Source organism: Sinohyriopsis cumingii, chromosome 1, assembly GCF_028554795.1.
Source record: "Sinohyriopsis cumingii isolate HCF-2022 chromosome 1, ASM2855479v2, whole genome shotgun sequence".
Lineage (NCBI taxonomy): Eukaryota > Metazoa > Mollusca > Bivalvia > Unionida > Unionidae > Sinohyriopsis > Sinohyriopsis cumingii.
Window position 1 is genome coordinate 92,690,377 of NC_142961.1, and position 16,879 is coordinate 92,707,255.

Below are 16,879 nucleotides of genomic sequence, written 5' to 3' on the forward strand. Positions count from 1 at the left end.
GCTGTATACAACCATTCCATAATTAACTTGATGCCTTGGCACATTCATCTGTACACAGCCATTTCATAATAAATTTGACACCAGGTCATGTGCAGATTGTACACATCCCATAACTAACATGACACCATAGCTCATGCAACTGTAATACAGTTATCCCATAATTAATCTGACACCATGGCATTTGCTACTCTTCACAGCTTGACTAACTTGACAGTGTGGTACATACAACTGTATGCAGCCGTCCCATAACTAACTTGATGCCATGTAACATGCTACTGTACATAGCCATCTCACAAGTGACTTTACACCATGGCACATACAAATGTACAGGGTTACCCTATAACTAACGTGATGCCCTGGCACATGCAGCTGTACACGTCAGTCTGATAACTGACTTGACCCTGTGGCACATACAAATGTACACATCTTATACTTGATTCCATGGTACATGCTGATGTACACAGCCATCCAATAATTGACAGTGTGGCACATGCAGCTGTACAAAGCCATCCCATAACAAACTTGATCCATGACAAATGCTACTGTAGACAGTCTTCCAATGATTGATTTGACACCATGGCTCCTGCATCTGTACAGAGCCGTCTGATAATTGACTTGACACCATTGCATATGTAACTGTTTATAGCAATCCAGTAACTAACCTGATGCTATGGCACAACCAATTGTACACAGCCATCCCATAACTGACTTGACACAGAGCACATACAAATGTACAGGGTCGCCCTATAACTAACTAGGTACTATGACACGTGCCACGGTACACAGCCATCCCATAATTGACTTGATACTGTGAACAGCTGTACACAGCCATACCATAATTGACTTGAAGGAAGCAGAGCATGTTATTGTATGTACTCTCACTGTCCAAGTGTAGCTACAAGACACTTTGTGCCCCACCCAAAGTCTGTCTACCTTTAAAACTGTGGTAGGCCCTTAAAAAAAAAATCTAAACAGTCACCTGAGCAATGGGCATCTTTTCAATATTGGGAAGGCAGGTCCTGTTATCACCCCACCCCCAGTGTAATTTATGCTTTTTTAGACCACAAGACATAGAAGATAAGTGCTTGTAATGAGTAAATAACAAATATACTTCAGTAGGTGGGTGGCAAAGCTGAAGTAACAGATATCATTATATCCTTGGGAAAGACACCTATCTCTCATTTCCTTGCATTTTATAACCCGTGACTTGTGGACATACTGTATATACTCGTTTAGAAGTTGAGTCAAACTGCAACAACAAAGATCCTGATCTGCTGTAGCATAAGGCACCTGCAGATCAGGCTCTATGATGTTTGTTCTACTAATTATACCTATCAAACTACACAGACCCCAGATCTGGGTCTGTGCAGTTTGCAGTTTGACTTCTCTTATAAACAAGTATGAACAATACCTTGTTTCTTTTACAGCTATGGATGGATATATGTTGGGTTACATAAAATGTCATCGAAGTACACTGTCATTCATATATATATATATATAGAGAGAGAGAGAGAGAGAGAGAGAGAGAGAGAGAGAGAAAGAGAGATATGGACATGATTATTTTATTGCAATATGTTTTATTTAGAAATGTTCAAAAATTTGTTTGACAAAATATTTCATTAAATGAAATCAGATTTGATGCATTGTCATAAATCAGTGTATTTTTAATTCTCCTTAAATCTACTCCTTTTTTAAAATTACAAAATTTCTTTTCTGAAGTACTTATTTAATTGACTCTTACAGACAAGTTTTTTTTTTCATGTACAGTACAGTTTTCCAATAAGACCACTGATTGGGCAGGAAGAATTGTCTAAATGATGTGGTCAGATTTTATTCTTGGAGAAAATACAGCCATGTTAAGCCAGACGTTTTTGTTCATGTCCTTTTGATACAAGTTAAATGAGGAATCTGAATTAATAGCTTGCTTTAAAAAATATAGAAAATATGTTGAAATTGTTGTTTGGATACAGATACATGTTGAAAGTAGACCTAATAAATAAGATTTTGTAATGGATACTTTGTTTTGATAAGGGAGTTGCCTCCTTAGCTGTTCTGGCCATTAGACCAAGTGAGTGTAATGACCTTAATGCATTCATCATCCATTTACAATGTACTTCCACTGACAGTTTTTATTTATAACTGTTCAAAAACTGCTGCAAAGGATTTGACCAAATTTTATTGAAAGCATATTGGCATGAATCCCTTAAATGATGATGATTCACTATTCAGTATGGCTACTGTTTTAAAACGTAGAAAAACTCTTTAATAACTTATTCTGAAAAACTGGACAGCAGAGTTTTACTAAATTTGTAAAACAGCATCCTGGCGTTGAGTTCTTTGAGATATGCTCAGATCATTCCGATCCTCCATTAAATATAGCTTTTCATTACTCAGGATAGAAAAACCTTTAAACAGCTTCTCAGCTGCTTATTAGAATGGGATGAAATTTGATAAAAAGCATCTAGAAATGGAAGTCTTTCACATGTGTTCAGATGATGCTGATCCACCATCAGATATGGCCACCATTACTAAAAATAGACAAACCTTACAATGACATTTAAAAGAGACCACTCAGTTGGTCTTGTTTCATCATTTTTTGGGTGGACAGGTTTTACTGTGCTTTTTGTTTTGTCTGTGAATGATAAGACAAGGATATTGGTGTTATTGGGAAGGCCAGTAGAAAAATTTAGTGTTAAAATGTTGAAAGTTATGTCTGTTATAAAAGCTGATATATTGAACTAGAATTTGGATATAATATTATATGCCTGATATACTAAGATAGCCTTTCTCAGTTTATTAAGCAGGAAGCTGTATCATCAAAATGGCATTTTGACGTGATATGCTATATTCTGTAGATCCCATTTTAAATGTGCTGGTTATAGATGAAGGTTGTCAATCATAAAACTTCACTCAGCTACAGATTTTACTTGAAAATATTTGGACCAGTAAGAAAAATTACTGTATTCTGAGTAAGATTGAGAAATTTTGGAATAACATTTATTACTGGTGCTTGAAATGTTGAGTAAAGTTTTATGAGAAAGAGCCAGTATGCAGCATGTATCCACTGGCCTGCTGTCTGTCATCAGTCTGTTCATCAGTTTTCCATCAATGATCACAATTTCATGATTGCCAGTCCTAAAGTAATGGGAGGATTGCCTTAAAACTTTACATACACATTCATCCCAAGGTCCTAAATAAAGGTTATGCCCCTCAGACATCTAATATGGCCTCCACAACAGCCTTCTTGAAAATTTAATTATCACAGCTCTTCCTGAATGGAAGGTCATAGCAACATGGAGTTTCCATTGAAAGACTTTTTATAATGAAACCAAGGAATAGAAATCTTTATGTAGCAAGATAAATTTTTATAATATCTAGTTGGTCTCAGATGAAAATGGCACTTATCAGACCTTCATTGTAGCCATAGTCTTGAAAATCTTTTATAGCTACTTTTCCTGAACATCTGAAATGACATGATCTGACATGGGATTTTCACTAAACGACTTCTTTTGACATCTTGGACCTAAGTAAAGATGGTGCTGATCAATGGTGACAATCTGGAAAAACATGTTATCACTACTCCCTTGGAAGGTATTGTCTTCTCAACATAGTAGAACACTTCTCACTTTATATAATTGGTCTTAAATGAAATGATGTCGGTGTTTCCTAAAAAAAAAATTTAAAATGTCATAACAGCCAATTTGCCATGCAGAAATGTAAATTAACATCCCCTTATTGCTTCTTATAATAAAGGTATATTGCTGTTCCTGTAGTAACACAATGTTGATTTAACACCCAAAAGGGGCCCAGGGTGGCCGAGTGGTCTAAAGCGCTCTCCGTTATGTATCACTGCCATCTCACCTCTGTCTGCATGGGTTCGAGTCTTGGATTTGGTCAATGTGGGTATGTGAGAAAGCTTGCCGGTAGCTTCTCATGGGTCGGTGGTTCTTTCCAGGGTTTTCCTGGGTTCTTCCTCCACCATTAATGCTGGCTGCCATGTATAGCCTATCGTGTGCTGAAAAATGGCGTTAAACCCAACAACAACAACAACAACAACAATAACACTCAAAATGGTTGCCTTAATGACCCTAATGACAATCTTTTTATGGCTAATTCATTTCAAAAGATGATATGAACATGGTGATTTCATGTAGACACTGCTGTAACAGCAGTTTGTTGCTGGCTCTGAATAAAAGCAGTGCTTATCTGACTTAAAACATGGCACTATAGGGGCCATTAAAAAAAAATCTTGTTATCACTACAGTAAAACCTATCTTGAAATATCACTGCTATGTGAGACCACCAGTCATGAGAGAACACATTCTCAATGCACAAATTTATTCATTATATAACATGACCTGTTATGAGAGACCACTTGTCTTGAAAGACCTTCACTTTTTTGTCAAAAGAGTTGGTCTTTCAAGACAGATTCTACTGTACATTTGCATGAATAGTGGCACTGACATTGGCTTCTCACTAAAATGCTTGTAATATTTAATTAAATCTAAATGAAAATGGTTCAGACTGGACCACAGAATATCCACACTTTTGTGAAGGAGTTTGTAAACCACACCTAATTGAACTTGGGGGTCAAGTCAGAACATCTGTGCTTGCAATTTTGCACTTCATGGAGTTATGAAGAAAGTGATACATGTTTAAATATGCAAATGAAGTTTTACCAAATTTTTTATTTAGTTGCATTCTCTTAAATAAGTTGAAGGTGATATATGTATGGAATAAATGCCTTTTATTTCCAGTTAGATCAAAACTTAGAAAGTGGGGATATCTTGACACTGAGACAAATTGATTTTGTGCCCTTGATGTCAGATTCATGGTATGTTGGAGTAAACTGAAGACTAACAGAGATAGTGTTAATACTCATCAGTTAAAAAAATTCAATGACTTTTCATGGATTATTCTAATTTCTTTCCCCCCAGTCTCTTCAGTGGACTCTTTAATTGTAATATTTCCCTTTTTTAGGTTTGTTGTTTGTGATTGGTGGGATGAGTGATCTGGGTACTGAACTACAGCTGGCAGAAACATTTAATCCAGCCTTTAATGAGTGGAGAAGACTTCCTGATATGCTGGTCAAGAGAGCCTATGCAGGAGTGGCAGCATTGGATGGCTGCATCTATGTTGCAGGAGGCTGGAATGATCTGGATGGAGCTCTCAGCACTGTCGAGAAATATTGTCCTGAAACAGTAATGAGTGTAGTTTCCTCCATTGTAGCCCTGCAGTTGATTTTGCATTGTAAAAAAAATATGAAGTAGTAAGACAAAAATACGAGTCACTCCCAGGATTAAGCTGTAAGAATACTGATATGAGTCGCTCACAAGATGAGCTCTAAGAGTACTAATATGAGTCATTCCCAAGATCAGCTCTAAGAGTACTTGTTTGACTCACTGCCAAGATCAGCTGTATGAGTACTTGTATGAGTCACTCCCAATATTAGATGTAAGAATACTGATACACGTCATTTCCAAGATCAACTCAGAGTACTGGTATGAGTCACTCCCACTATCAGGTTTAAGAGTGCTGATATGAGTCATTTCTTAGATCAGCTGTAAGAGTACTTATAAGAGTCACTCTCAAAATCAGCTCAAAGAGTAATGATATGATTCACTCCCAAGATCAACTCTTTAGAGTACTGATATGAGTCACTTACAAGATCAGCTGTCAGAATAATAACATGAGTCACTCCCTAGATCAACATCAGGAGTTTCGTGTTGGTATATTAATGTTGATTCTGGTACTTAAAACTATAACTTTAAAACACTTACCAATATATATGATAGAATGGTATTCATTTTAAATTGATTTTATTTGTTTTCAAAGTATTGAGTGGTAATTGGTCATTAGTTTTTAGAAATTAGAACATAGATTAACTAAAACAAACAGAATCTAATACTAAATTTATATCTGAAACTTTGGTCTTCCCCATGTCAGAAATATGTGTGAATCTCCATCAGAGATTTTATCCTGGGTTTAAAGATATTTGAACTAAATTTCAGACTGATTTGGAAGGACCTAAGATTCATAGCTGGAGAAATTTCTTACCAGAAGAAATGTTCTGAAGTGCAAGATTTAATATCATACCAAAAATGTTTCAAGTCCTACAGTACATTGTTTTTTGTTTTTCTTAAATCTTATTTTTCTGGTAATTATTAGTTGAAGTTTTTTTAAGTTATACAACCTTCAGCATGAACAGATTTCTGGAATAAATTAATATCCACAAAGACAAAGCCAGGATCATGGTCATTGATGCTGCAATCATCCAAGATCTTGATGACATTTTCAAAGGGATAGAAATGAACTTTTTGAAAAGTTTGGAATCATACATTGTGTTTGAAGTGGATAGATACATTTTTATATAAAAGAATTTAAATGCTTATGTCAGATCATTTGATTTCAGAATGAATGGACAATGGTCAGCCCTATGAGAACTGTTCGAGCAGCAGCCAGTGTAGCTGTGGTCAATGGATTGTTATATGCTATTGGAGGACGCTCTTTCACTGATGAGTTCACTGCCCCTGTTACCATGGACACAGTGGAATGTTATGATCCAATCACAGACAGGTGGACAGATGTTGGCTTCATGCCAACTAGCAGATGTGAAGCTGCAGCAGTTGTCTTATAGTAATACTGGCAAATATAATATATCCTACAGATCACATATTAGCTTAGACGAGTGAGTTGATGACCACACTTTTCTAGTATCATCTAGAGTATTGACAACTATTTTAGTTCGACTTGCCATTACAAATTTGGTGTGAAGCTTCATTTTTATCTGGTTAATGATCAGCAGTAGAACTATCTTATTGAATGCAAGTTTATTTAAATATATAATAATAATAATAATAATGAGGACTTTGTATACTGTCTAATCTTTAGAAGCTCTAAGCATTTTACAACATTAGACAACACCTATAACATAAAAAACATATATAATAATATTATTATATATTTAACAATTTTATTTTACATTCTTAGGGCTATTGATCAGTGACACTCTTAAAGCATGTACCCCCAACACAAACTAATGATGGATCACAATAGCTACATGTGTGGCTACTTCATGTTCACGATGTGATGGTCTTGATGGTCACTAGTTTATCACAGTACTTTTGAATATTTGAATTTCCTGTACCAATTTTTGTATAAAAAAATTGCCTTTTAACATTTTTTTAGGTCATTTATTAAACACTGTGTTATGGTGGTTTTGCATAAATAATAATGACATATTGCTAATTTCAGATGTTTTCTGTAAAAAATTTTGACTTATGTGCTTCACCATACTGGTAGCATTTGAGCATGGAAAATCGTTAATAATCATTATAAAGCAAGTATCATAAAAACATACAACTATATGCATAAAAGCACCATAAATCATGCTATATATAATTTACATAAAAGCCATATTCAGCTGCCTGAAAAGGACACTGATCTGCCATTGCATGATCTGTTTTTTAAAAAAAAATATAGGATTGATTGCCTCTGTGACTAATCATGCCTGAAAATTCTGACTTGGACATAAAAATTTAACAAATCCACTTAAACATGTAATATAGGTGCAATATCTACTTTTAATAAGAGTGTTGCACTCAGTAAGTCACAGTTACAAACCAAGTTGCAAAACTCTGACAAATAATACTTCAGAAACTGACACAAATGCAAAACTTAATAGAAGTCGACAAATAGGGTGGCCAGATTGTCATGGAGTTTTTTTTTTGTATTCAGTAAGACACATTTTGATGCAAAGTTGCCTTCAGTTGTGAACAGTAATGCAGAGGTGTGAAGGACAGATGATATTACTCTATGCATCATTTACATTCATGGCTCATGGATTCGACCCCTGGCCAAGTCATACCGAAGACTTATAAATAAATATGGTACTAACAGCTGCTTTGCTAGGCGTTCAGCATTAAGAGGTTAGTGTTAGGACTGGTCGGCCTAGTGTCAGGTTAATGTGACTGGGTGGGACATCACGCTACATATCTGCAGCATGATACCCCAGTGCTAGTCCACTATAAACTGCCACACTGAAGACATCATAGTGATATGACTGAAAAATTGTTAAAGCTATGTTAAAAATCCAAATCACACACACACACACATGGCAGAGTATATGAACTATCATGGATTGCAGTTGATCAAACAATGGATGTTCCCGAGATGCCAATCAACTCCAGATTGACTTTATGAATTTAAAGTGAAGCCACTTGGGATGAAAGGTTTACCTTGTACTTTCTATCCTTTAAGGAACATGACTACATCTGTCAATTTAAACTTATGTGCTTATGTTATTATAAGTTTAATTGTGATGCATACATTGATGATGTCATCATTTACAGCGACACCTGGAATGATCATTCAGAAACAGTTTTGAAATTCTTTGATAGATTCAGTGATGCAAGTTTGACAGACTCAGTTAATGTGAGTTTTGCCATGCTTGTATTAAATTTCTAGGACATATCATGGGACACGTTTAAGTTAAAGCTATAGAAGTTAAGGTCAAGGCTATCTCTGAATTCCCTGTGCCTGTAAAAAGAAACTTGCAATTTTTGGGTTAGACTGGATATTATCAGAACTTTTTCTCAAATATTTCCACAATTGCTGAACACTTTACCAATTTGATGAGTCTGAAAAATGTCAGTGGGCTTTTGATAAGTTAAAGGCCATACTTATGATTCCATCAGTTCTTTCAGCTCCAAATTTCAGTGAATCATTTAAAATGTCTGTTGATGCAAGTGATGTTGTGGTTGGTGGAGTATTGATTCAGGAGGACAGAAATGGTGTGGATCATCCAGTGTGCTATTTTTCTAAAAAAATTAAACAAGCACCACAGAAATTATTCCACAATTGAGAAGTAATGTCTGGATTTGATAGTGGCTTTGCAACACTTTGAATTGTATATTTGTTCATTTTTTTCTCTGATTATTGAGTTCACTGATCACAACCCCCTTACTTTCAGTAGTAAAATGAAAAACAAAAAGATTATTAAACTAGAGTTCGACGTTGCATGAATACAGTATTGGAATCAGGTACATCAACGGAAATGATAATCTAATTGCAGCTGCACTTTCACATATATAGAAGCATATTGCTGCATGTATATCTTGTTTTATTTCATAAGACATGATGTTTTGTAATTTTAATTGTTTGTATATTTGACTAATGTGTAAAAGAAGGCTTTAGAGTATAAATCTTCCTTTTCTTAATGAGGGGAGGTGTTATATATTATTTAATTTGTATTGTTTTTTTTGCTTTTCTCGGTGATTATTTGTTATATATATCTGTATTTGTAACTGACCTTTGTCCAAAATCAAGTTAGTTGTGTGCCTGAACAGTGTTACTTATTTTGTCAACAACATAAAACATAGCTAATCGTTCTCTATGATTACAGATTAAATATTACTTTTGTCTGAATGTAGGATATTAGTTTTTCACATGGAAATTCCTAAACTTGTTGACAACTTTGAATGTTTTAGAGTGGATAATAAAAATATGATATGAAATTTATATGTGTCATAAATAGAGATCTGAGGAAAGATATAGAATAGAATAACATGAGCCCCCTTATACAGGATATAACAGTTTAATTAATTACATGGAAAAAATGAGATTGAACATGACATTTGAACTGTACACTTTTCTTTAAGAAATTAATTACTAAATTTATAAAAATGCAATTAGCTGTTCTATTTATACGTATATAACAAATTTCATCTCAAAATCAAGAGTTCGATCAAACTCAGTTGTTCAGCATGCCTGCATAAGCTGGTTGCTTGCTGGTCACTCCAGATTCAATGTTGGTAACAGATTAGGGTCCAAATATTCATTTTCATTTTCTCTTTCAGGTCATCAATCATAATTTGGTTGCCTCTTCTCTGCCCTTTCTGGATGATGTATACTTGGATCTATTTCTCTTTTAAAATAAATAAATAGGCAACTTAAATATTTGTCAGATGTTTACTTCTTGGATTAAACATTATCCCCTCTCGTTATATCAGATATCGTCTTATCATAATTCAACAGAAACTAGCACAAATATGGGTCATTTTGCAGCCTGACAGTCCTGTACAAGAAGATTAATGTATCTCCATAACAGGTTATTTAGCATCCCTAACTGAACTATAACACAGACTAGACACACTAAACCTGTATCCCCTGTCGTGAACTATAAGTCATAAACTGGATTAATTGTTGGCTGGCAAGTGCTCAATTTCTCAGTTAAAAGAATTCACATCTTAATTATACATAGGAATCAATGAAATTCACTTCTTGCCTTAATTACCATATTTTTTAACTAACAATCTATTGTGTGAACATCATGTGATATAGGACTATTGATTTCTTGGCATACATGATAATTAACATTTAAGACAAATAAATTCACACAATTATCTTAGGAAATTCTTAGCAAGGAAATAATACATGAAATTCTTAGAATAAATGAGTCATATAACATTCAAGACAAAACACTTGTGAACTCAAATCAATGGAAAATTGATGTATGAATTTAAAACAAATAAATTCAACAAATAATTACAAACTCTTGTCCAGAAATAAATTGCATGAGATTGAATCAAATACCTTGTGTATTCAAGACTTGATGGCTTATATCATAGCAGAATCTGTCTGTACCTTCCATGTCTCACAAACTTCAAGACACCCATCCCTTGGACAGTTTGTTTATCAAGAAAAGATACTTGCAGTTTTTCCTTGGAGCTAAGACTTTGCCACTTGCAAAACTTTGACTAATTTTGCGATGGAGAATAATTGAAACATTGAATTTTGTCTGGTAAACACACATTCCTTATTTTGCTTTGCAAATCAGAATTAAATTGATATAACTGCCAAATCTTGATACATGCCTATCCAGGTTTGTGTAGCTCGTCATATTTCCACACTTTCATAATAAGCTGATTTCCGGAAAGTCTCATGACATTTTTTCAAAAAGCTCAAAGTTGTCTTTATATAATTTTAACTCTAGTCATTTCCCAATACTTGGACCCAAAATTCACCTTGCCTCATCCATCTTTATGACTGCTATCAAATGGACCCTAATTAAAATTAAGTCATGCCCCAAAATGGAATATTAAAACCACTGCAGTCTAGCCATTTAACATGGTACATAGACCCATTCATTAATTAAATTTGTTATGTGTTGCACTGACCACAGCAAATGTGCTGCAAGGACATCTACAAATTGTGCACTGTTACATACTTGTTATGTATATCTATATGTTGACTATTTTTTGTGTAACTTTGTTCATGACTGTAAATTGCAATGATCACCTATAATCAAGATATTAAATAGTTATATTTTGTACATGGGTATAATATTCAGTTTATAGATATTAAGAGTGCAGATTGCATAGGCTCTGTAAATAGGTGTGTACATAGATTCTGCTTACAATCATTGATAATAATATTAATAATGAAGCTTATTTGCAAGTTTGGGGTAATTTCACATGGGTCGGTGGGGTCAGGTGGTATCTTAGACAAATTGTTATTTTCCTGTTGGGTGGGTTAGGTCAGGTGGATTCTTTTACAATGTGAGATATTTACAAAGTGTCACATAGCTAGTAAGGTGAAAATGCATTTTCACCTCTTTGTGTAATAAGTATGTGGAGCTGGACAGGTTTTTTTTTTTCCAGTCTTATTTCTTGTGTTCTTGTTATCACATCAGTCTGCAGACATATATAATATAGTATTTGGATATTATTTGAGAGGAAACATTTGTTTGGATTATTCTTTTTAAATACAAAGTGCTCACTGGACTAAAATATTATTCTGGTACTATTATGAATTATTCAAAGTCGTGCTGGACAATTCCATTTTGATACATCGGGACTGTTGGCAGACCAGTACATTTGAGAATCTGAAATTCATTCAGAACATTCAGTTCTTAAATAGAATCTTTTTTAGAATTATTTTGAAGACAGTTCATAATATTCTTTCATTTTCACTTTATAAATTTGATAATTAAATTATTTTTTAAGTTTTACAAAACTTGTTGGTTTCGCTTATTTCTGTTACTTAGTTAAGTACCATAGAGTTGTAACAATCCAACATTATATTTCTAGAACAATCAAAACCTGTGTGTAAAGGGGAGTAATGCTTTGCACTTGACAGCTCTAATTTGTTTAATCTAAACTGAAGTTCTCTTTCTTCCTTTTCTTTCTTTCAGCACTCTCTCTCCTTTTTTTCATTGCATTTACGTTTACATTAGCATTAGCCTATCTTCTCTTTCTCTCTCTCTCTCTCTCGCCTCTTTCTGCATTTGGATTTGTCTATCACTTTCCACTTTCTGCAATTGCATTTCTTTTTCTTCTTCTTTTGCAACTGCATTTTTCTGTCTGCCTCCTTGTATGCATGAAATTGTTGACAGAAGCTAATCTAGCTTCAGCTCCTGGATTGTTGTCCACTTTGAGAACTTTGACTTTCAGGTGCAAGTAACTGTCATTCAGATTGATGTAATCATAAGTGTGTCATTTGATTTAAAATTTAATAAGGGCTGAGGTGGTCCAATATGAGGCAGGACAAAATTCTATCCATTTGGAGTTTCGTATCATCAGTATTGTTGTGAGATGACAAACAAATTGAGTTCTGACTCTGCGTTTATAATGAGCAATACAAAATGTCCAGCTCTTTTACTGCTGTTCATCTTTTCTTATTCTGAGCTTGTTTTTGAGATTTGAAAATCTTATGGTGTTTCTTTTGACTTGTCCTTGCTGTGGCATACAAGAAAATTCCATGCATTCAGCTAGAGTGTCAAGCAAATTTATAGGTTCTTTTCATTGTATCAGAAGTTTTTTACAGTTTGAAGCAACACATTTTTTTTTACACTTTCGTGAATGCTTCTTTAGGACTTTACTGGTTGTTGAATACATTCTGGAGAATCTATTTTTTATGTGTCAAAATGATGTGTTTTAGAGCATGCACTTCTTGAGTGATCATATGTTTTAAGCATGGGCGCTACGGTACAAAAAGCAGATTTCAATATATCTCCTAAATGATCTCATCGAGCAACTCCTCGGTATACTAGATACCTCTGTTATAAATCACTGGAGAATCGTTTTCTAAAATATAGTACATGGCGACTTTTTCTTTTGAGAAAAGAACATGTCCCAGATCTCCTCTTATGCTACTATTGACAATGTCAAGATCAAATTCAGTGGCAGGAAAATATTGAAAATTCTCTGTGAACGTGATACTTTTTTCCTCCGTCACTGCATGCAGCTCAGCAACGGAGCAGATGTGTTTCCTACGATATTGCACTTTAAATTCAGCCTATCATTTAATTCATTTGGAGAAGTAAAGTAATTGTAGAATCGATCATTGTTGTTAATATCTTTGGTTGGAAGGCAAGATATGTTTCCTCTCAGAATAGCATATAAACTAGGAGATACAAGTGATAACGTTTTGGTGTCGGAAAAATCTAAGTTGAGATGATCAGGAGTTGGCTAGGACTTCGACGAGGTTTTATTCCGTGCTTTGCCAAACTTATTATTAAACATCGCTGAAATCGTTTCGACGAGATGTCGAGCATTACAGAAAATACCCTGAAGAAAGTCTCATGGGATAAATATGTAATTGATGATTTGTTGCTAATGGTGTTTAGTATTCATAAAAGCCAGCATCAGTTTTATCTAAGTGTTCTCGAACTTGTTTGTTGACGATTTCAAGGACGAAAGTGGTTTGGTCTTTGACTAATTTCAGACTTGAGTGGGATAAATGATTTCAACCAAAGCAACATAATAATGAACGTCTTGAACTAACTGTATTGCGACTGAGGTAATTTGGCCGTAAAACAAGATAATATAGTGTTAGGAAATGCATCGTAAAAACTTTAAATTGCGTATTCATTGTTCTATGGAGTCATTTGTCAAAGGGTGATTTTCCAGTGAGGGTTCTTATCACGTACCCCCGACAGAATTATTACTAATAGTGGAGAAGAACGGACAATTAAAAGATTAAATAGCTCCGAGCCCCAGCCACAAAAGCTGACAGTCTAGATGTATAAAATATAAAAATAATAAAGTGGAAGGTATAACAAGTTAATAAGCTGTATCACGGTATTAAACACTTACAGGACATTTTTTCAACGCAATTTCTTTCAATCATTACAAAGATCCGTTCAAATTGCTAGTTGTTTCATCACGCGAAATTAAAGGTGAGAGTGTTTCCTTCTCGTGTCCTCTCTATGTTACTCATCTGTAACTTCCGCCTTATATCCCGATTCGGTACTTCCGGTACCCTTGATTCCGTTCTCCGGCACTGTGCCTTAGTACAACTGCTTATTCTCCCAGCCCTGCGCCTCCGTGCTGTCCCCGTCGTCTTCTCTCTAATCCTCTGATGGCACCCTATCCCACCAGGAAAGCTTCATGTGGATTAGAAGGGACATATAATTTTGTCTCCTTGCTCAGTCACACGAGAATTAACACACTCTCACTGACCTTTCATCAGCATAATGGAAATTAAACCATTAGGTCAACTCATACACTCACATCTAAATAGCCCATACACGCTTGTTATATAATGAAGGCTATAACAACAATAATAGTATCACGACTTCTGATACATACACATATCCCTAATTCTCGATATAGTAAGCTATCAACATCAACAATATTCCTACGCATTTCCTACCTTACACGTTATGAAAGATGCGTACAAATATCAAAATGCCTAATTATACGTGCACAGGCCAACAACACCTAACTACACAATCCACAACTATACATTCTAATACAAACAAGTTCTAACACTAATCACTATTCAGTTATGCACCACGATGCAACATCGTAGCAGATGACACCATCCACTTTGATTCTGTCCTAACAACCTACATACATTAATGAATATTAATAATTCGCTATACGCTACATTACGGCATGTTTGTAATTCAGCTGTACATAGAAGATTAAATTTCTACTAAATTAAATAATAACGTAAAAATCTTACGACACCTAGTTAGGAGAGTGGGAAGACCAAGTTATGGCGGATATCATCGCCTCTTACACCAGCAAGGGACGAATCAGAAAGTGTATGCCTCCTGAAGATCTTAGGCCATTACTGGTCTTACCAGAAGAGGTTTGACCTCAGCCCTTTTTAGGGCTCTAATCAATTGTCTCGTACAGTAGGGTTTTCATTTAGGCTTGCTTACTACCCGACGAGAAATTAAGTAGTCTGCTCTGCTTGAAAACCCGTGTTGATATCACTCTTTATCATACAAATATGATCACCGTCCGAAATTAGATACTCAAATTTATCGATTTGGACGCCAAAGTTTTAGATCACTTAGATCTTGTATTTTTTTAAAAAACATTTCTCGGAAATCTGTGTTAAAAAATTATAAAATGATGTGGATAGGAAAATTTTCAACTGATAAGTGTGACTCTAATTACAATATATAGCTTCCACACAAGTGGTAGTAGGGAACTGCCCGATTGGATAACTGGAAAGAATTTGGGAATGCAGTTCGAGTTGTATGCAATACATACTTACATAGGGTGTTGACTCTGTTACCTAATCGACGAGATAAAAGATCCCAGTGTTGTTTGTTTGCACGCAGCCGGAGTGTCATAATCTGGTGTGTCACTATCCCCTCCCCCTTCCTCATAACGGCTAATTAAGAAGCCTGCAGTGCAGGCAATAACGCGTCGAGTAGTGGCTTCTTTCCTACTCGACGCACTTGCTTATCGTTGAATGAGATTTTCTCCATTTTGAACACATCGAATAGTTAACAAATAATAGTATGTTATGAACACAAACTTAATGCCCGAAATATTTGTTTACACACAAATTAGAGGTGAAATCTCCACGAGTGGTGGCTCCATTCCCACTTTGAGTAGTCGACGTACATGGCCGACATTAATTTAAAACAGACAGACAATCTTGCCATACCTTAAAAGGATGAGAGGAGTTTATATATTTTTATTATGGATTATTGACGTTGCTTTAATGGGCTTTAAATCTGTTTTAGGGTCTGTTTATTAGATTTAGCTTCTATACCTTACTGTATTCAGTTTATTTTGTGTGGGTTTTTTCATCAAGGGTATGTGTATTTGGCTTAGTAATATTGGTCTTTTTACTCGGTCATATTTTCCCTCTTGTCCCAATATCTGATAAGCATACCTTGATATTCAAGTACATCGAGCTGATTTTACTACTTGGCGTTTGTATACTTGCGTGGTGCCTTTAGAGTTTTCTGTCCTGGAATTTGTTTGTTTATATGTTGTGTTTAAGGCATTCATTGAACATATGGTCGAGAGTTTCTGGGGTGTGGTAATGTTCGCAATTTTGGATTTGAAGATTAAAAACTGATTCACACTCAATGAAACCTATGAGGTGTGATAGACCGAGACCATCAGGACCAGTTGCACAAGGCGGAAATATTGGAAGGAGCGAACTCCCCATATTATATATACGCCCCACGCTTTAGACAATATGAGATGATCATGAGCCCAGAACATAAGGGCCCACAGCGCAATGCAGTAACTGATTATCTGCAATAGCTGAAAAATAACAAATATCGAAATACCCACAAACACCACTCTTTAAAAACTCATCAATGAAAAGTTATATAACCCCGAAACAGCGGAGACCCTTAGAGGACCATGCACCCTTTTTCTGGCTATTTTCCACTGTTGGCTCGTCAAACAAAAAACATAAAGATAGTAGTATAGAAAAATGTGGGTTCTGGGCCACCTTTATCACTATGTGACAAAAGAGTGGCTAGAAAAGTCCCCATGGATCTATTCTGCTGCAGGATGGGGGTTCTGGGCCAGTGGCTTTTTTGTCCTTGGCTTTGGTTTTATTTTTGGCTTATTTTTATATGTCTTTGTGTCCACGAGCGAGAGTGTGAATGCAT

At 35.2% G+C, this 16,879-nt stretch overlaps 1 protein-coding gene across 3 annotated transcripts in view; it reads left to right on the top strand.

The window, feature by feature from the left end:
• LOC149807354 (actin-binding protein IPP-like) overlaps positions 1-10,619 on the top strand; it is a 53,354-nt gene extending 42,735 nt beyond the window's left edge. The window contains exons 6-8 of one of the 3 annotated variants that reach the window (XR_016422438.1): positions 4,981-5,201; positions 6,413-6,688; positions 9,858-10,619. Coding sequence is in view for 2 of the 3 variants with exons in the window: in XM_089965801.1 (XP_089821927.1) it covers positions 4,981-5,201; positions 6,413-6,636; position 9,858 (446 nt within the window). In the remaining variant the exon portion in view is untranslated. Of the gene's footprint in view, positions 1-4,980; positions 5,202-6,412 lie in introns of all 3 variants that reach the window. The other 2 variants (XM_089965801.1, XM_089965792.1) reach the window with 2 other exon arrangements.
• The last annotated feature ends 6,260 nt before the right edge of the window (positions 10,620-16,879 follow it).